The sequence below is a fragment of the Gopherus flavomarginatus genome, chromosome 9 (assembly GCF_025201925.1).
Source record: "Gopherus flavomarginatus isolate rGopFla2 chromosome 9, rGopFla2.mat.asm, whole genome shotgun sequence".
Classification (NCBI taxonomy): domain Eukaryota; kingdom Metazoa; phylum Chordata; order Testudines; family Testudinidae; genus Gopherus; species Gopherus flavomarginatus.
In genome coordinates this window covers 33,625,560-33,647,151 of record NC_066625.1, presented here as the reverse complement: position 1 = coordinate 33,647,151, position 21,592 = coordinate 33,625,560, and the positions used below count along the sequence as shown (strand labels likewise).

Sequence of the window (21,592 nt, the reverse complement as noted above, 5' to 3'; positions counted from 1 at the left end):
ACTCTCAGGACTTGCTGTTTGTAAACCTGATGACAGAAGCTGACTTGAGAATGGGAGGGAAATGCCAGTGGATTGTTTTTCCTTTTGGGTCACTGGAGGCAGTGACTGGGCAAAGCTCCTCTCATATCCCCTGATTCCTGAGTGTGGTGTATTTGCAGATTTTTCTTTTTGTTCTGCACCACAGGGTTAAAGTGTCAGATTGTAAAGCCCAGGCTGGCTCAGGCATTGCCCGTGTCCGAGCTGACTCTTCTCTTAGTGTGATGCTGTTTCACTCTCCAGTTCTTAGATCCTCATTTATGTGGGCTTTTTCTTCATTTTCTTGGATCAGTCCAGCAAATGCATTGGAATGAAGGCTACAGACTTTTGCTTGAACAATGAGGCAGAACTGTGATATACAGCAGAACAGTTAGAGGTGTAGGAGGCATTCAAATGCATAAGAGCTATTCACAGGCTCTTTAAGGACAGAACTATTGAGAAATAATTGGAGGTTCTGGCTGGAAAAGTGGAGCAGGACTTGGAACTGTTTTTTGAATGGGAGACATGGCAAGGGACTATTTGGGGTTGATAACCTGCTCAGCCTAGGGTCTGAGGGGTAAAGGGTGGTAAGTTGTGTCAGGTACTGTGACAAGTTAAAAGCAACACCCTGGAAAGGGTTAAGAGATCTCTGCCTATCACATAGATGGAAGAGGAAGCTGGATCCAGAGGAGTACCAGGTTAGGGGGATGTGGTGGCCACATGTGTGCACTGGCTGGTAGAGGCAGCAAGGTTCTTGGGATTCTAATCAGTATTTTTGGTTGGATATTTTTATTTTGTTTGTATCGGTTGTTGTAAACAATAAATAATGAATGGGGCCCAGAGGTAAAGGCCTTTATAACAGACTTGGGCCTGGAGTTTGCTTCCCTTCCTCGGCTGACGAAACAGCCTACGGGGAAAAAAATTTTTTTTGTAAAAGCCCAGTATTGCCAGCTGCGGCCTGCTCCTGGCTTTTGTGGCTTGACCAGGTTCTCTCCCTCTCCCCACCTGGCCCCAAGGAGGCTCTGCCCCTCACAATGTGGGGCAAGCTGCAGCTTAATGCTGGGCTAGAGTGGTGAAGGGTGGAAAACCACCCATCCACTTGCCAGAGCATTCCTGTTCCATTTTATATCCATTGCATAGGACAATGTACCTTAGGGAGCAATCCTGCATTAGCCCTTGAGAAAGGGAATTGTGACCTTGATAGAATTTTACCATCTCTAATATGTGTGATTTAGATGAAAACCGCTTGAATTGCATCTTCTAGGAAGAGGAACTGCATGTCTTCAGAGAGCAGCCTTCCATTTCCCAGTCCCGCGGCACAACTTAGCTGCCTTCAGTGTTCTTGCTGGGCAGAAGTACAGTACTCAGGCAGCTGAGAACAAGGAAGAGGAGCCCCTGCACACCATCATCAGCAATACAGAGAATGTGAAAGGTGAGCAGAGGCCGGGGATATCACAGGAAGGAAGTCTCTTGGGGTGCGTTGAAAACCCAGCGTTGGCAAAATAATGCCTAACTGGGAGGGCAGGAGTGTGGGTACCTTCCCCACCTTTGGAGGGGGAGAGGTGCAGGTGTTTGTCATCCCATCAGTTAGAATGGCTTTTGGGATGGACTTTCAAGACTTGTGGAAGGAAGTTGTCATTGATTCTTCAGTAACAGTAAATTCTTGAAGTCTCATAGTCAAGGACTTGTAGGTATCCTAGCAAAAATAAAATCACCAGAATGAACAGAACAAGGCAAACATCCCTCTACCAAAGTAGTAAATACAGAGTGAAAAATAAAACAGGAGGAACAGGTTCACCCCTGTACCCTCTCAATATCTCTCAGGAAGCATGAACCTGTTGAGAAATAAAATTACTTAAGAGTGAAAGAGAGACACCTGTCCAGTTGCAACCTGGCAGAAGCCTGCAGTGTCCTCTGGTAGATGTAACTTCTGTGTGTGTCGTTAGGGGGTTCCAAAGGACCTGTCTTTTGCCTGCAGTTACATTTATTGTTACATAAATGAACTGTGTCTGCCCGGCTCATTACTTTTGGTGATGGAGATCTCTGATTAAAATCATGCTGTCATCTCTTTAGTTAGAACTAATTGCTTTGCCTACCTCCAAGCAGCGCTGCTTTGAAACAAACTCGTGAGTTATCTGAACACAGAAATAGCATTTTAAACTCAATATTCGAAGGCCTTTTTCATACACCTTGTATTTTTGAAGATCCAGGGCTATGAGGCCCTTAAATGAACTTGGTCCCCCTGAACCCATTGCTTGTCCACTGCCCCTTGCACCCATCATATTGCCCTCTGGAATCAGAGAATCTGGTGTTTTGTCCACAAGCAGCTGTACACGTGACAGGTCACGGGTAACTTTGACTGTACTTCTTAGGGTCTTAAGTGTGTCTAGCATAGGAAATGACAAAGATCGGGCCTTTTAAAAAGAGCGTGAAAGGGAGCCTCTTGAGAGAAGCATTTTGTAAAGTGTTATTCTCTTTGAGATGCTGTTGTCATTCAGTAGGATTAAGCATATTAATTAGCGGGGTGTGTGCAGTGTCGAGGGTGCTTCAGCAGAGAGGTGCCAGATTAACACAATGGTTTCTTCTGTTTTACTCAGAGTATGCTTTTTATGTTGGGAGCTTAGAGTGCTTGTTGAAGCTCCATGAGTGCGGTGTTTGCAGATACCTCCTTCACATGTAGGAGCTCCCTTTCCCCACCAGCCTCTTTTGGAACAACAGTGATGGATCACGTCTGGCAGTGCGTGGTGCTCTAACAGTGAGACGGTGGAGGTTTGGCTATGAAGCAGGGAAGGGCATTTTTAGAGATGAAGATTTGGGGACTGGATGGCTCCATGGATTGGGAATGGAGTGTAATTTTTCACTTCTGGTCACTGGTTCAGCTTGAGCCCAGACATGTAGTGACCTAAACTCACATATAATATCATCTAATGGCCCTTCTGCAGTCTGTGTGTTGTCTCAGCTGACAGGGTGCCCACATGGTAAGAAACATTCTCACATTTGGAAATAATAGCGCCTTTGTTGGCAGTCTCTGTGGAGGCCATAGATGCCCATATCCCCTGCCACTCCTAGCCAGGGCCCTGAGAGGCTGAGGCACGTTGATGAGGCTGTGTGTGCTTTTCCAGTATGAGAGAACTGTGTGAAATGCCCTTGGGGGTGTGTGTGTGTGGTTAATTCTAGGAGAAGCCTCCAAACATGAGTTCCAGGCAGAGACGAAGAAGCTGTTGGACATAGTTGCACGTTCCTTATACTCGGAGAAGGAGGTAGGTCACCTACTAATCATACCAATGCTGATGAAGTTTCTGTTGGCAGAGCCATGTATATATGTCTGTGGCAAAGCCAGACACTGCCCTTGCCCTGGGAATGCCTGCTTGACTTCCCAGTAGACCTTGGGCTGGTCATGCTCCAAGCTTCCATTGAAACCTTTAGAGTATGTTTTTATTTCATGTGTAAATACATCCAGATGACTCAATGGGCCTGTTCTGGCTCTGGCAGTTGGCTGTGTTTTAGCATCAAATTTAAACAAACCAGCCCCCACACCACTAAATGGAGAAATACAGTCGGCTCTGTGCTGCACTGCATGTAGAGTTCCAGTATAATGGAGCTAACGGAGTCAAGACAGTGCTGTGCTAACATGCTGCCTCACTGGAACTATCCCCTTCCTTTTACTAGCCATTTTTCTCCCTTAGCTGTTTAGTGCAGCATTTTAAATGCAGGGATTGATGGAAGGCTGCCCTGTTCTCGCTGGCAGATATATGTCTTTGTGCCCTGGCGAGAATGGGGTGTGCTCCAGATTTTTGACTAAAGCCTTGCCTATAAACACCATCCAGCCATGTTTGGGAAAGGAAGCTTCACTCTGGGACTTCTGGCTCCATTGGCAAGGATGCACTCTGGGGTTCTGGCATCAGTATCGCTCAAAAGTGCCAAAAACCCACATGTTCTTTCCATAGGAGTCAACAGTGCCAGCATAAAGAATGCTGTAGTCAAACCCCTCCTCTTCTGGTACCCCATTTAGGGGCTGTGACATGGCCGCACCTAGAGTGTTGCAGTCTGTGTATCTGTGTCTCCTGACAAGTCCCTCTGTTGGGATAAAAACCTGCATACGAGCCAGCAGCGTCCTCTGACCACTGTGAGGGTGCCATGCAGCTGTCTGGGAGTAGCGCTGGCTAGACAGAGGCTGCAGTACGTAACAATGTTCCTTCCCCAGGTGTTTATCCGGGAGCTGATCTCCAATGGCAGCGATGCCCTGGAAAAGCTGCGTCATAAGTTGATGTCTGAAGGGAAGGTCTTACCGGAGATGGAGATTCACCTGCAGACAGACAGCGAGAAGGGAACCATCACCATCCAGGTATCTCCCTTTGCTGGCACGAGCAATAGGAAGTCACTTTGCTGCACGGCTTGTCCTAGCTGAAATCCAGTAGAAGCTGAGCTGGAGTGTAGCCCCCATCAGTGTCCACAGCCTTCCTGTGCCCCTGGCCTGTCACAGCTGGGTGTCTGCAAGGCTGGTCAGTGCTCGATAGTGATGCTAGATTGTGTCTGTAACTCAAAGCTTTGATGAAAAGCCAGCAAGTTTGTGCCCCCACCCCCTACTCATACCATGCCCGTGTGAGGAAGTTCTCTGCTCCAGCCCTTTCCTGGAAACAACCTGTGGCTTCTCCCATAGTGCCTGTTACCGTGTTGGGACTAAAGCACTTTCCACGTTCTGTGCGTGTATCCCCACTAAAAAGCAGCCACCTGTGTGGGAGGAGGGCAGCCAGGTGCACAGCATGCTGCCATACAGTGTGTGAATGCCCGGGTCTTCTTCACTGAGACCCTGCCCTTCTCTAGGTCTGAGACCTCATGTGCTGACAGCAGGCAGAGCTCCCCTCCTAACTCGCTCTGCAGGAGGTGCTGGTGCGGTGAGGGCAACCCTTCCCTGGTTTGTTGTGCCCCTCTCCCAGTCACACCTGCTCTGTCAGGATGAGAGAGTTCCCTAACTCTGGTCCCTGGTATTGAGCTATAAAATATTTCACCATAAAGCTGCACTTCAGGGATGACTAAAACTCTCTGGCAGGCAGATCTCTGGTGCCTTGTCTTTCAAATGCTCTTGCTTCCTGCTGCCTGAGTCGAGGTTGAAGTTTGAGGGGTTCTTACTGCTGGCAGGGGGTCGTGGAATTTACTCAGTATCCAAATTTATGTGACATTTCTTTCTTATACAGCATGCTCCAGAGGAAAGGGGGTGCATCTCTGGCCTCATCTCTCTTGTGGCAGGGGGCAAACACGCTGTTCCTCCTGCAGAGGCAGAGAAAGGATGACAGAGATGCTTTCACTTTTCCTAGGAGCAAAAGAGAGGCAGTTTTTAGGGTAGGGCGAACACTCCCAAGCTGTGGCCCGCAGAGCACTAGCTAGGCACATGGAGCTCGCTCTTCTCCCTGTTTCTAGTTGCTTCTATTGTTGGCTGGACTCTTCCTTATAAAAGAACAACAACTTGGAATGAGCTTAGGTGCCTATACTGGGGTCACTGCTATATAAGTGGAGATGGAGAGGAAGCAGGAACTTTCCTCATTGGCCAGAGTGACCAGTGAGACTAGAGCTTTGGGCCACCAGCAGGCCCTTGAGAAGTGCCAAGGGGACCAGGGAATGAGGTAGCTGGGCAGCATGCTGAGGGGAGAAGGGGGACAGGGATAGGAATGCCTAGGGAGAGGGGAGCAGAATGGAGGGGACAGGGAGATGAGATGAAGTCCAAAGGACACAGCGTAAGTTATCTTCGTCACAAAGGACAAAGCACTTATGTCTTTGGAAACTGTTAAAATATACTAGATACTTTCACTTTTCCATGTAAGGGCCTGCTTTAGTTGCCATAGGGATGATAAATGATCATGAGTGGGGAGACGGGGGCGGGGCAATACAATGTGTGTTGTGTTCCACAGTAGGGATTGTTTCAGAATCCTTGGGTTAGTGAATTGTGTTTGTTACTTTCTGAGTTTCACAGTGCTGTTATAGTTCCTTGGCCATTGTCTATGCAAGTGATTTCTCCATTAGAGACCTAGACACAGCTGTAATCCCAGCACTGGGATGCAGTTCCTGTCTAGCCCATATCTGCTCTTCCTGGGATTTGCAGGGCATGCCCTGGGTTTTGGGTATGGCATTGGGTTCCCCACCCCAGAGCCCGCACCCCCAGCCGGAGCCCTGACCCCCTCTCACACCCCAACCCCAAATTTCATGAGCATTCATGGCCCGTCATACAATTTCCATACCCAGATGTGGCCCTTGGGCCAAAAAGTTTGCCTACCCCCTAGTTAGACCCTGAGCGTGTGGGAAAGACACACCAAGATACCTGGGATAGAATTATCTCTAGTAACTCAGAGCCCTCCCCATCTAGTGTCCTGTTTCTGCAGTTTCATATTTGAGTTCCTTCAGAACTCTTGGGTGATACCATCTGGTTCTGATGACTAATTACTGTTTAATTTATCAGTTTGTTCCAAAACCTCCTCTAATGACACCTCAATCTGAGACAGTACCTCAGATTTGTCACCTAAAAAAAATTACTTAGGTGGTGGAATTTCCTCACATCCTCTGCAGTGAGGACCAATTCAGAGAATTCATTTAGCTTCTCTATAACAGCCTTTTCTTCTTTGAGTGCTCCTTTAGCACCTTGGTTGTCCAGTAGCCCCATTGATTGTTTAGCAGGCTTTCTGCTTCTGATGTACTTACAAAAAAATTACTGTTAGTTTTTGTGTCTTTTGGTATTGCTCTTCAAAGTCTTTTTAGGCCTACCTGATTATACTTTTACGCTTGCCAGAGTCTATGCTCCTTTGTATTTTCCTCAGTAGGATTTAACCTCTACTTTTTAGAAAATGTCTTTTTGTCTCTAGCTGCCTCTTTTGCTCTGTTGTTTAGCCATGGTGGCATTTTTTTGACCCTCTTACTACTTTTGTTTATGTGAAGTATACATATAATTTAAGACTCTATTATGGTGTTTTTTAAAATTTTCCATGAAGCTTACAGGAATTTCACTCTTGTAACTGTTGCTTTTGATTTCTGTTTAACTAGCCTCCTCATTTTTGTTTAGTTCCCCTTTTTGAAGTTAAATGCTGCTGTGGTGGGTTTCTTTGGTATTTTCCCTCCTGCAAGGATGTTAAATTTAATTACATTATTGTTGCTGTTACTGAGCGGTTCAGCTATATTCGTCTCTTAAACCAGATCCTGTGCTCCACTTAGCACTAAATCCAGAATGCCTTCAAGAAGCAGTCATTAATGGTGTCTTGAAATTTTATGTCTGCATCATATCTTGAGGTAACATGTTCCCTGTCAATATGGGGATAGTTGAAATCCCCCATTATTATTGGGTTCTTCTTTGAGTGCTTGCTCATATCAATTCCAGTTAGGTGAGCGTACGCGCAGATGTCAGAAACTTTTCCCTAGCAGCTACCCGTCGGCCTGGCTGTGGAGCCCCCTGGAGTGGCGCCGATATGGTGCTCAATATATAACCCTGCCGGCCCGACCCTCCTTCAGTTCCTTGTTACCGCCAGTGACGGTTGTTTGAACAGTGGTCTCTTGTTCTCAAGTGCTCCACTACTCCCTACCTATTCTACTTATCTTTGTATATCATTACCCATTGTTAGTTAATTGTTAAGTATAGTTGTTAAGTATAGTCTTTAGCAATTGGCTTTTTTTCCCCTTCAACGAGTGCCCTGCGGGGCTCCAGGGCATGCCGTCCCAGGACTTCAAACCTTGTAGCTCCTGCGGCAAGCCTATGCCCACGGGCGACCCCCATTACTCCTGTGTTCAGTATCTGAGTGAGGCCCGTCAGGTGGATAAGTGCAAAATTTGCAAGGCGTTTAAACCTCGCACTAGAAAGGAGAGGGACATTAGACTAAAACAACTCCTCAAGGAGTCTGCTCTCCGTCCGCCACAAGACTTGGCCCTGAGTGCCTCGGTGCTGAGCGCTCCTCCAGTGGTGCCATTTACGGCACCGAAAAAGGACTCGGCACATCCTCCTAGGGGCTGGCAGTCTCCCGGGGCCCCAAAGTGCTCTCTCCAGCATCACTCCCACTCCCTGGCCACCCATAAAAAGCAGGCCATGGAAAAGCCTCCACAAAGGCCTGAGATTGTCACCGCAACCCCGGCAGGGCACGGTGCAGACCAGGGACATAAGGCCGACAGACCCTCCAGTAGACCTCAACCCGGATGGGGTCCCCCCTCCCCGGGAAGCCCCACACCGCCAGACTCCTTGCAACTGCAGGTGGAGGAGGTCACGCTACCCTCCACGCCAGATACTTTTGAGGCCGCTAGTGGGCTCATTGAAATGACAGCGCCCAAGGCCCCATCTTGAGCCCTGGTACTGTCAAGAGGCAAACTGGCAATCTTTGGGTTGTCTGCCCCCAGACCAGCATCCCTGTGCAGTTCCGAGTCCCAGCACCGCACGTATGCTCTGTGCCGGTCTGACTCGTGGCACCGATCCTCGGAGCCACTCCCGCTTGAGGTGGTCATTGGCTGATAGGTCGTGGTCCCCCTCGCGGTCTAGGTCACAATCTGAGACCTCGCAGCATCACTCAGACCAACTCCATTCCGCGCAGCGGCACCGCCCCTTTCCGTGACACCGATCACAGCACCACTCCCCATTGTGGAACTGCTCTCCGTTCTCTGGCACATCACCCATTGCATTCGCACTCCACACTGTGGCAAAGCCCAACTTCTCGGTGCTGGTTGATTTCCCGGTACCCCTCTCCACAACGGCACTGCTGATCACTGTCTGGATCTCGCCATTTCTCGCGGTACCCATTCTGCCTGTAGAGGGATGCGGAACCTTCCATGGCACCATGCGCTGCCCCTCTTTGGCCATCCCGCTCTCAGTCACCCTCCCTTAGGTCGGGTAAGGCATTGGGTCCATCGGAGGTACCCTGCTCAGGCCTGGGCAGTTTCGGGCAGGACTCTTCAGTGCCCCACTGGCAGCCCCAGTGGCAGTTTTGGACCCCCTGGGTGAACCACCAGCCCCAGGGCGCCACTCCCAGCGTTCCTCCACCATCATGTTTGGGGTCCTGTATCCCCAAGGCAACCTTCAGTCATCGTCCTCTGGACCCTGCACAAACTCTGGACCCAACCCCACCCCTAGTGAGGCTACACCCGGTGCTTAGGAGGAACCAGTCCCAGTAGACCAAGGGGCTGTCTCAGACCCGGTTCTGCCTGTAATGTCCTCCTCATCTTCTCCTGATGAGGCGGTGTCGGGTACGTCCTCATCCGGCCCATCACCCATGGACTACAGGGCTGTGCAGGAACTCCTATGGCGGGTGGCCCTGAACATGAACCTCCAGGTGGAGGAGGTGGTAGAAGAAGAGGATCCCATAGTGGACATTCTGACACCAGAAGGGCCCTCTAGGGTGGCCCTGCCTATTATAAAGACCATCCAGTCAAATGCCAAGACAGTCTGGCAAACTCCGACCTCCATTCCCTCCACGGCCAAAGGAGCAGAGAGAAAGTACTTTGTCCCCACTAAGGGGTCCGAATATCTTTGCCCATCCCCTCCTCCATGCTCTCTGGTGGTGGAGGTGGTAAATGAAAAAGAACGACGGGGTCAGCAAGGGCCTGCCCCTAAATCAAGAGATGAGAAAAACCTGGATCTCTTTGGGAGAAAGGCCACCCGTAGAATAACCCTTTCTTTCCGTATCGCTAATCAGCTCGCGATCCTTAGAAGATATGGCTATAATTCATGGTCTGCTATTCAGAAGTTCAAGGAGCTCCTCCCATCTGATTCTCGGCTGGAGCTGGGAGCCATTGCTGAGAAGGGCAGACTAGTGGCCTGGACTTCTCTTCAAGGTTCCTGGATGCTGCAGACGCGGCAGCGCATACACTGGCATCTGGCATTGCATGCGGCGTAATGCCTGGCTTCAGTCCTCATATCTCCCGCTGGAAGTTCAGCAAACAATCCAGGACCTCCTGTTCGACGGTCAGGGCCTGTTCGCTGAACAAACCAACTCTAGGTTGCATATTCTGAAAGAGTCATGAAACACCGTTAAGTGTCTCGGCATGCTTACCCCGGCGACTCAAAGAAAGCTGTTTAAGCCCCAGCCTACCCAGCAACGGTCTTTTCCTACTAGACCCAGGCAGGACTTCTCCCACAAGAGGAGCAGATACGCTAGGCGTAGGCCACCGCATCCTCCTCCTGGGCAGTGCCAAGGACAGTCCAAGCCCCCTCAGGGTCCTAAGCGCCCATTTTGAAGATGCGCACAAGGACGGATTATCAGTCCACATCCCAGCCGGCTATCCTCCCTTTCTGAACCGTCTATCCCGCTTCTACCATGCATGGTCCCTTATTACATCGGACCGGTGGGTCCTCTGCATGGTAGAGGCTGGCTATTCTATCTACTTGTGCCCTTTCCCGCCCTCCCACCCCCCTTGCCTGTCCCTCTTCAGGGACCCTTCTCACGAGCAACTTCTTATCCAGGAGGTCCAGTCCCTCCTCACTCTAGGAGCCGTGGAAGGAGTACCTCGGGAGCTCAGAGGCAAAAGCTTCTACTCGCGCTACTTCCTCGTCCCCAAGGCGAAAGGGGGCCTACAGCCCATTCTGGACCTCAAGGAACTCAACAAGTACATCGTCAACTTGAAGTTCCACATGATCTCCTTGAGCACAATCATCCCCTCCTTGGATCTGGGAGACTGGTACGCTGCCCTCGATATGAAGGATGCTTATTTTCACATTTCAGTCACCCTGTCTCACAGACGTTTTCACTGTTTTGTGGTGAACAAGATGCACTATCAGTTCATGGCTCTCCCATTCAGCCTATGCACGGCTCCCCACATCCTCCCTAAATGCATGGCAGTCATGGCAGCTTTTCTTCGTCACCATCACATGCATGTCTACCCATACGTAGATGACTGGCTCATATGAGGCCGGTCTCGCCAGCAGGTAGAATCACAGGTATGAATGATCAGACACATGTTCAAGCACTTGGGCATCATTCTGAATGTCAGCAAGTCTGTTCTCACCCCAACCCAAACAATAGAGGTTATTGTGGCAGTTCTGGATGCAAACCAAGCGAGAGCCTTCCTCCCAGAGGCCCGACGTTTAGCCCTCGCACACATAATCACCGGCCTTTGCAGCTTTACCACCACCATGGTGAGGCACTGCCTCAAGCTGCTGGGCCACATGGCGTCCTGCACTTATGTGGTGCAGCATGCCAGGTTACGGCTCAGGCCCCTGCAGGCGTGGCTTGTGTCAGTGTACTGTCCAGGCAGCGACAGTCTGGCCATGGTGCTGACTGTTCCGGGGCATACCCTCGATTCCCTGCGTTGGTGGCTGGACCCCCATGTGGTGAGCGCCGGGGTCCCGTTCCACCCTCCCCAGCCCACTCTGACCCTTGTAACGGATGCATCTGTGCTCGTCTGGGGAGCACATCTTGGGAGCCTGACGTCTCGGGGCCTATGGCAAGTAGAGGAACTGGCTCTGTATATCAACATCAAAGAGCTCAGGACGATCTGCCCCGCATGCCAAGTATTCCTGTCCCGCTTGCAGAGCCACTGCGTAGCAGTGCTGATGGACAGTACCACAGCCATGTGGTATTGTCGTCACCTCTCTGTCAGGAAGCACTCCTTCTATGGGAATTCTGTCTAGCCCACTCCATCCTTCTCCAAGCTTCATACCTACTGGGCGTTCAGAACATACTGGTGGACAGCTTGAGCAGATGGTTCCTTACACATGAATGGCCGATTCAGCCAGACGTTATCCACTCCATCTTCCATAGCTGGGGGTTACCCTGACTCAATCTGTTCACCATGTGGGCCGACAGGAAGTGCCCAACCTTCTGCTCCTTCTGGGGGTCACAGCCTGGGCTCAATTGAAGATGTCTTCCTGATTCCACGGTCAATTGTTATATGCCTTCCCACCATTCCCACTCATAAACAAGGTGCTTCTCAAGGTTCGCAGGGACAAGGCGGACGTCATCCTGGTGGTCCCAGCTTGGCCTCACCCGTGCTGGTACCCCACCCTCATGTACCTGTTGATCTGGTCACCGATCCACCTACCTCTCACTTCCGACCTCATCTTGCAGAATCATGGTTGTCTCCTTCACCCGGACCTCCAGTCACTCCACCTCATAGCCTGGAGGATCCGTGGTTGAACCAAGCAGAACTAGCCTTTTCAGACCTGGTGAGGCAGGTGCTCCTGGAAAGCCGCAAGCCTTCTGCCAGAACTGCTTACAAAGCAAAGTGGAAAAGCTTTTCTATCTGGTGTGCCCAATGGCAGGTGCTCCCACTCCAGGCTTCAATCCTGTGCATCCTGGGCTATCTGGTGCACCTGAAAGGTCAGCGCCTGTCATTTGGTTCTGTTAAGGTCCACCTCGTAACTATCTCGGCATTTCACTCAGTGTTTCCAGGCACTCAGTGTTTGCACATCCCATAGTGAGACGCTTCTAAAAGGACTGGAAAAGATCCATCCCCCGATGAAGCCCCCTGTCCTGGCCTGGGACCTCCATTTAGTCCTATCTCATCTCATGATTCCTCCCTTTGAGCCGCTAGCTTGCTGCTTGCTTCTCTACCTCTCCTGGAAGGTTGCCTTCCTAGTGTTCATCACCTCGGCACGACGTGTTTCTGGACTGCGGGCCCTCACATGTGAGCCCCCATATACCATTTTTCATAAGGACAAGGTGCAGCTTAGGCTTCACCCAGCATTACTACCAAAAGTCATGTCCCGCTTCCATGTCAGCCAGGATATTTTCCTGCAGTTTTTTTATCCAAAGCCGCACACCACCCTCCACAAGCAACAGCTACATTCTTTGGATGTTAGAAGGGCACTCGCTTTCTACATAGACCGAACGAAGCTGTTCCACAAAACAACCTAGTTGTTGGTCGCTCTAGCAGAACGAATGAAAGGTTTGCCGGTCTCTTTCCAGCGGATATCCTCCTGGATCACGGCGTGTATTCCCGCTTGTTATGACTTAGCCAAGGTCTGTCGGCCTGTTGTCAAGGTTCACTCCATGAGGGCTTTCTGGCACATATACCCCTCCAGGAAATCTGCAGAGCTGCCACATGGGCTTCAGTGCACACCTTCACGTCACACTACACCATTGTTCACCAATCATGTGATAATGCGGCCTTCGGCAGGGTGATTCTTAAGTCTGCAATACTTTAACTCCAACCCCACCTCCGAGGTAAGCCTGGGGAGTCACCTAGCTGGAATTAATATGAGCAAGCACTCAAAAAAGAAAAAACGGTTGCTCACCTTTTTTGTAACTGTTGTTCTTTGAGATGTGTTGCTCATATCTATTCCATTCCCCCCACCACCTTCCCCTCTATCAGAGTAGCCAGCAAGAAGGAACTGAAGGGGAGTCGGTCCGGCAGGGTCATATATTGAGCACCATATCGGCACCGCTCCAGGGGGCTCCACAGCTGGCCCAACGGGTAGCTGCTAGGGAAAAGTTTCTGACATCCGTACACACGGCACATGTGCACATCTAACTGGAATAGATATGAGCAAGGGTGAAGGAGTTGGGGACGCAGGTTGTATTCTTGTGAATCCTCTTAGTTGAGGGTAAGGTCCCAGGCAGGCACATGTGCATCCTGCAGATGAATGCATGGCTGTATAGATCGTGTTGACAGGAAGGCTTCAGCTTCCTCAACCATAGAATGCTGTTCCGGGAACAACTTTATTGGGAACAGATGGTGTCCACTTCACCAAGAAGGGGAAGAGAATCGTCTTGCACCATCTTGCCAACCTAATGAGAAAGGCTTTAAATTATTTTCAAAGAGGACAAATGACAAAAGCACACAGGAAAGCATAAAAAAATGCAATGTTAACAGAGGGGTAGAAGTTGTTACGGGAGACATGGAAAATGACAAAAGGTCATAGCAACGAGGGAAATCAGTGAGGGAATCAATTCAACGTCTTAGATGTCTATATACAAATCCAAAGAGTATGGGGAATGAGCTGTAAGAACTGGATGTATTAGTACATAAGCTAAACTGTAACTTAATTAGTGTTACAAAGACTTGATGAGAAGTCTCACAACTGGAATATTGGTACAGAAGGGTATAGCTTGTTCAGAAAGGATAAAAAGGGAGGAGGGTTGCATAATAGATCAAGGTTCTGAGGTCCAGAAGGAGGTGAGAGGCAAACTAGTTGAAAGTCTCCAGCTAGGGTTCTACTGCTGACCCCCAAATCAGGAAGAGAAGGTGAATGAGGCATTTCCGGAACAAATAGCTGAAATATCCAAAACACAAAACCTGGTAGTAATGAGGGACTTGAACTACCCAGGCATCTGTTGGAAAAGTAATACAGTAACTCCGCACTTAACGACATCCCGGTTAATGTTGTTTCATTGTTACGTCGCTGATGAGTTAGAGAACATGCTTGTTTAAAGTTGCACAATGCTCCCTTGCAGTGTTGTTTGGGAGCCTCCTGCTTCATCCACTGCTCGCAGAAAGAGCAGCCCGTTGGTGGGGCCTTGGAACCAGGGTGGGCCGGGCAATTCAGGTGTCCTTCTCCCCAGTGCCGTGTGCTGCTCCTGCCCTCTGCCTTGGAGCTGCTCCAGGGAGCCTCCGACTTGCTATGCAGGGGGTGTGGGGAAAGAGGGATGCTGATGTCAGAGTGTCCCCCTTCTCCAGCTCCTGTACCCCAGCTCTACAGAGCCAGGGGAGGGCACGCATTGATCAGGATGTAGGAAATTTGCTGGCAGAAGCTGCTTTCTCAACTTGCTGATCTATTTAAAAAGGCAATGTACTTAGAGTGGGGTCAGTGTACTTACAGGGGCACTGCTCATCTGTCTCTCTCTCTCTCTCTCTCACTCACTCACTCTCACACACACACACACACACACACACACACACACACACACACACATCCCTCTGGCACTTTGGAAAGTGGAGAGAGTGGTGTGCTTCAGTGAGATAGCGTAGGTTCATCATCACATTCAGTTTCCGCAGGAAATGTTTGCACCCCCTGCCATGCGTCTATTGTCTCCTCCCTCCATTTGTGCTGCCTTGTAGAGTGTGAGGCTACATAACAACAATGTGTTAACCCTTGAGGCGTGTAAACTCATCATTTAGCAGCAAGGCATTCCCTGGGAAATAGCCTACCCTCTTCTACCCTCTGACTCCACCACCTCAACCAAGCTTCACAGTCTTCACTGCTGTGTACGGTATTTAATTGTTTGTTTAAAACTTATGCGCTGTGTGTGTGTGTAATCTTTTGTCTGGTGAAAAAAATTTCCCTGGAACCTAACCACCCCTATTTGCATTAATTCTTATGGGGAAATTCGATTTACTTAACATCATTTTGCTTAAATTAGCATTTTTCAGGAACATAATTACAATGTTAAGGGAGGAGTTACTGTACAGTAAAACAGAAAATTTCCAGTACATTCTTGGAATGTACCAAGGATTTTCAGACAGTGGGAAGTAGGAAGTAGGAGGAAGTAACCGCAGGATAGCCATTTTAGACTTCATTTGGATCAACAGAAAGGAATTGGTAGTGAATCTGAAGGTGAAAGTGCAATTTGAGTGAAAATGATCATGAAATGACAGATTTCATGATTCTAAAGAAAGGAAGGCATGAGAACAGCAGAATAAGGACAATGAACTTCAAAAAAGCAGCCTTTAACAAACTTGGAGAACTGATAGGTAAGGTCCCATGGGAAGAAAATCTAAAGAAAAAGCAGCTCAAGAGAGCTGGCAGTTTCCCAAGTAGCCCATATTAAAGGCACAACTGCGAACTATCCTGATGCGAAGGAAAGAGGGAGAATAGTAAGAGGCCAATATAGCTCCGTCAGGAGATCTTTAACAACCTGAAAGTAAAAAAGGAATCTTACAAAAAGTGGAAACATGGATGAATTGTTAAGGATGAGTACAAAAGAGTAACACAAGCATCTGGGGTCAAAATGAGTTACACCTGGCAAGGTACATAAAAGGCAATAAGAAGAGATTCTTCAAAGACATAAGGAGCAAGAGAAGGATGAAGGAAAGTGTAGGTCTTCTGCTTAGCAGGGCAGGAGTGCTAATAACTGATGACATCAAGAGAAGCCTGAGAAATTTCATCCTATTTTGCTTCAGTCTTCTGTCAAAAGGTTAATGGTGACCAGATATTCAACACAATTAATATTAACAACAAGGAGGAAGGACCTCAAGCCAAAATAGGGAAAGAACAGGATAAAGAAAATATTAAGATGTACTCAAATCAGCAGGACTTGATGAAATTCATCATTAAGGAACGAGCTGGAGCAGTCTCAGGACCATTAGTGATTGTCCTGGAGAACTCATGGAAGACAAGAGAGGTCCCAGAGGATTGGTGAAAAGCAAACATAGTACTATTTTCAGAAAGAGAACAAAGAGGACCCAGGGAATTATAGAACACTCAGCCTAAAGTCAATACCTGGAAAAATACTGGACTAAATTACTAAAAAATATATTTGTAAGCACTTGAAGGTTACTAGGGTCAAGAACAAATCTTTCCAAACCAACCTGATTTCCTTCCTTGAGAGGGTTACTGGTCTAGTAGATGGGGGGCAGTAAACATGATATATCTTGATTTTAATAGAACTTTTGACACAGTCCCACATGACATTCTCATAAGCAAGCTAGAGAAATGTGGTCTAGATGAAATTGCCATATGGTGGATGCACAACTGGTTGAAGGGACATACTCAAGGAATAGTTTGCAATAACTGTCAAACTGGGAGGGCGTAATCTATAGTGGAGTCCCACAGGGGTGGGTCCTGTACTGTTCAATATTTTCAATAGTGACTTGGATAATGAAGTGGAGATTATGCATATAAACTTTGAAGATGACACCAAACTGGAAGTTGTTGAAGGCACATTGGAGGACAGGATTAGAATTTAAAATGACCTTGACAACTTAGAATTTTGGTCTGAACTCAACAAGATGAACTTCAATAAAGTTAACTGTGAAATACTTCACTTAGGAAGGACAAACAAAATGCATAACTACTAAATGGAGAATAACTGACTAGGTGGTAGTACTGCTTCAAAGGATCCTGGGGGTTCACAGGTTGAATATGAGTTAAGAATGTGTTGCAGTTGTGGAAAAGGCTAATATCATTCTGGGGTGTTGAATGTGAGACATGGGAGTATAAGTATCTCACTCTACTCGACTTCTAGAAACCCCGATCCTCTACCCCATTGTGCTAGGCTCTGTCCCTCTCCTCAGTCAAGTCTGTCCTAAAGACGCATTTCTGTGAGGCCTCCAAATGGAAAAATTGTGAAGAGGGAGAATAAGAACAGTTAACTAAAGGAATTCCTTTGTCTGGATCTCCTAGTGCATCCTTCCTGTCCGGTGGATTGTGAGCTCTTTGTTGCAGGGACAGGATGGACCGGAGGCTAATATTTTGAGCAGGACTGAACGCCTTGTTAGCTCTTAACAGTTAATAAATGCTTTCAGAAATCTTCCAGGAAAAGTCCAGGTTACAGGCGTGCAACAGTGGCTGGAGGGTGTGTTACCATTCAAAAGTATTACAGCTTCTCACAAACAAGTTAGAAACCCAAGGAGTATAAAAATATATAAAATAATACATGGTATGCAGAAGGTGGTTTGGGAGCTTCTGGGCTCAGTCTCGTAATAGAAGAACAAGGGGTCATTCAATGAAGTTTAAAAGGTGGGAGATTCAGGACTGATAAAAAGAAATACTTTTTCACACAACATGTAGATAGATTGTAGAACTCACTCGCACAAGAAGTTGTTGAGGCCAAGAACTTAGTAAGATTCAGAATTGTTATGGTTAATAATGCCAAAAAGAGTTTTGGGAGGGAGATAAAACATCAGGGTACAGGGTTTAAGCCAATCTCTAAATATTAGGATGAGACCTTCCTGGGGGGAAATCACCTCACATCTTCCCCCTGCAGTGTCTCATGCACCGTCCTCTGAAGCATCGGACACAGGTCACTGCTGGAGGCGGGGCACAAGACTAGATGGACCACAAGTCTGATCCAGCCTGGTAATGCCTGTGTTCCTGTGGATTTCATTTACCCTCCTTAAGCAGAGCGCCCAAACTACCTTAAATCTGACCCCATTGAGAGAATGAGAAAGTGAGCCTTCCTGCTGCTATACCTCATTGATCCATAACAAATAGCTTCATTTTGGCAGTGGCCACAAAAACTAGATTGTAATTCTATAGTGGTTGGGCTGCTTTACATTCAAGAATAGTACACATACAAGAATTTTACGAAGTCCTGATTAGCAAGCTATTAGCAAATTCAATATTAGCACAGAGCAAGCTGAAGGCATTGATTGACTTTTCATCATTAAGTGGTCCAGGGTCCTGAGTCATGGAGAAGGTGCTTAGTACCTCCTGGTGCTAACCCCAAGATTCCAGCCAGTTATCCAAGTTACGAGACATACAATGTAGGCAAATTTCCTGTGCCTGGATCACAATGTTAGGGCTTGTCTATGTGGTGGGGTAATGTGCTCTCTGGAGGTGTTTGCCAGAAGCTGGGAATGGACCATATGGGAAGGATCATTTAATGATTACCTATTCTGTTCCTTCCCTCTGAAGCTTCTGGCATTAGCCACTGTTGGCAGACAGGATACTGGGCTAGATGGACCTTTGGTCTGACCCAGTATGGCCATTCTTATGTTCTAAAGCAGTGGTTCTCAAACTTTTGTACTGGTGACCCCTTTCACACAGCAAGCCTCTGAGTGTGACCCGCCCCCCCCCATTAAAAACACATGTTTTTATATTTAACATCCTTATAAATTCTGGAGGTGAAGCAGGATTTGCGAGTGGAGGCTGATGGCCCACGACCCGCCATGTAATAACCTTGCGACCTCCTGAGAGGTCACGATTCCCAGTTTGAGACCCCCTGTTATAAAGTGTGCCAGTGTGTTGTGTAATAACTGGTCCGTATAGACCAGTGGTTCTCAACCGGAGATCTGTGGCCCACTGGGGGTCCCCAAGCCCTTTCAGGGGGGCCATGGAGCCCCATGGCTAGCCCCGAGCCCCAGGGCTGATGCCGGGAGCAGCACAGAGCTAAAGGCAGCAGCCCTCCACCCCGAAGCTTGGAGCGGTGCAGGGCTAAAGCTGGCAGCCCTGAAGTCAGGAGTCCCCTCACCCAACCAGAGCAGCACAGGGCTCCTCCACCCCAGCTGGGAGCGGTGCAGAACTAAAGCCAGCGCTCTGCCACTCCCAGCTGGAAGCAGTGTGGGGCTGAAGCTGGTGGTCCCCCGCCCCAGCCAGATGCAGCATGGGGCTAAAGGTGGCAGCCCCCTCCCTTTCAAACCAGGAGCAGTGCAAGGGCTGAAGATGGGAACCTTTGCACCCCCTGCCCCAAAGCTGGGAGCAGCACTGGGAGCCCCCACCACCACCTGTACACAGCCCTAGCTACTCCCCTGCCTGCACCCTGGGCTAATCATCTCACTTCACATAGCCCCTAGCTATCTCCTCCCTGCACCCTGAGTAGTTTTCAAATTTTTTGAACTGAGTCCCTCCCTGGACCCCACTGTGCAGAACTGGCTTGAGCCCCACCAGCTCTTGCCCACCCTAAATAGAAGTAAAACTATGCCTTGGCTCAAGTGTCCCCCTCGGCCCCAAGTGGTCCCCCGCTGCCACTCCCTCTGTGCCCTGGCATTTTTATAGCATGTTGAGGGGGGCCACTGCAAGAAAAAGGTTGAGAACCCCGATATAGACCATGTTGGTGCATATTGAAAGTTCCCGAGTGCGCTTCTATGTTAAAGCACACTAGAGAGTTATCCTTGGGGACCCAGCCTACCCCTTAATGCCATAGTTCATGAAGCCGTACACAGGCACCCTGGACAGTAGTAAGGAGCAGTTCAACTATAGGCTGAGCAAGTACGGAATGGTGGTAGAATGTGCTTTTGGATGTTTGAAAGCGCACTGGCGCAGTTTACTGACTCGGTTAGATCTCAGCACAACCAATATTCCAATTGTAGTTGCTGCTTGTTGTGTGTTCCACAATATCTGTGAGAGTAAGGAGGAGACATTTATGGTGGGATGAGAGGTTGAGGCAACTCACCTGATGGCCAATTTCACACAGCCAGACAATAGGGTGATTAGAAGAGCGCAGCAGGGTGCGCTGCGCATCAGAGAAGCTTTGAAAGCCAGTTTCATGACTGACCAGGGTACAGTGTAACAGTTGTTTTGTTTCTCTTGAAGTTACCTGCCCCCTATATATATGAACGGAAATAAAGTCACAGTTTAAAAACTGTTCTTTATTATTTGTTGCACAACACCTTGAGAGAAATCGGAAAGTAGACCTGAGGTTGGGGGTGTATTGGGTTGGGGGGTGGAGGAGGAGGAGGGAGGACAAGTCTGGAAACCAAATCAAAAGTTTGCCTATGCCAACTTTCTGCTGCTTGGGCGATCTTCTGGGGTTGAGTGTGTGGGTCCCCGTAGCCTCCCCCCTCGTGTTCTTGGGCGTCTGGGTGAGGAGGCTATGGAACTTGGGGAGGAGGGATGGCTGTTATACAGGGGCTGCAGCAGCCTTTCCCGCATTAGATCAGTGGTCTTGCGGTCTTTCCCACATTAGATCCACCATACAGCGGAGCATGTCAGTTTATTCCCCCATGAGCTTGACCATAGCATCCTGCCTGCTTTCATCGCACGCGTTCTTTCTCTCTTTGTATTCCTATAATGCTTTACAGGATTCCGCAATTGTTTGCCTCCATGCATTCAGCCGGACCCTATCAGTGCGGGATCCTCTGGGGTTGAGTGTGTGGGTCCCCGTAGTCTCCTCACTCGTGTTCTTGGGCGTCTGGGTGAGGAGGCTATGGAACTTGGGGAGGAGGGAGGGCGTTTATACAGGGGCTGCAGCGGCCTTTCTCATATTAGATCTGTGGTCTTGGGGCCTTTCCCGCATTAGATCGACCATACAGTGGAGCATGTCAGTTTGTTCCCCCATGAGTTTGACCATAGCATCCTGCCTGCTCTCATCGCGCGCGTTCCTTCTCTCTTCGTGTTCCTGTAATGCTTTACAGGACTCCACAATTGTTTGCCTCCTCGCATTCAGCTGGGCCCTGTCAGTGCAGGAGGACTGCATGAGCTCGGTGAACATGTCGTCCCGAGTTCATTTTTTCTGCCTTCTAATCTGGACCAGCCTCTGGAACGGAGTAGATGGGTGCCGCGTTGAAACATTTGCTCCTGCGGGAGGAGAAAAAGGGAGGGTAGTATTTTAGAAGATACATTTCAGAGAACAAAGGGGACACTCTTTCTCAGTGAAACAGGCAATTCATAGTACACAGCACATGTTCTTTCTGTACAAGTTAGCATTTTGCCTCTTATACTGAAGTGCCTGCCACTTTGGTGTGAGTAAGCCATCACAAACGGCGTGCAACAGAACTCAGCTTGCAGGCAGCCATGGTAAGCCCTAGGGGCACAGGGGGTTCTGCTTATTCAGCATTCATTTCAATGCTTTCAAACACTGGGCCCCCTTTCCCATAGCAAGCAATGCCTGGTGAGTTTGCCATATAAAAGGAGGGCCTGTGGGCTCTCTGGGATAATTGCTTCATACAACATCCCCCTCTGCCCCCCACACCTTGTGGCTCTGATGAGGCTCTGAACAGGGATGAGCCCTTTAAACTAAATGCAAACAGCCCAGCATGGCTGGGTTTCCCCTCCCCGCCCCCCACCACATGGCTCCGATCA

The 21,592-nt window shown here is 48.8% G+C and overlaps 1 protein-coding gene across 1 annotated transcript in view; it reads left to right on the top strand.

The window, feature by feature from the left end:
• The window catches only part of TRAP1 (TNF receptor associated protein 1), a 64,837-nt gene that overhangs the window by 9,727 nt on the left and 33,518 nt on the right, over positions 1-21,592 (top strand). The window contains exons 2-4 of the mRNA XM_050968197.1: positions 1,280-1,447; positions 3,193-3,275; positions 4,220-4,360. Coding sequence (XP_050824154.1) covers positions 1,280-1,447; positions 3,193-3,275; positions 4,220-4,360 — 392 coding nt within the window. The remainder of the gene's footprint in view (positions 1-1,279; positions 1,448-3,192; positions 3,276-4,219; positions 4,361-21,592) is intronic.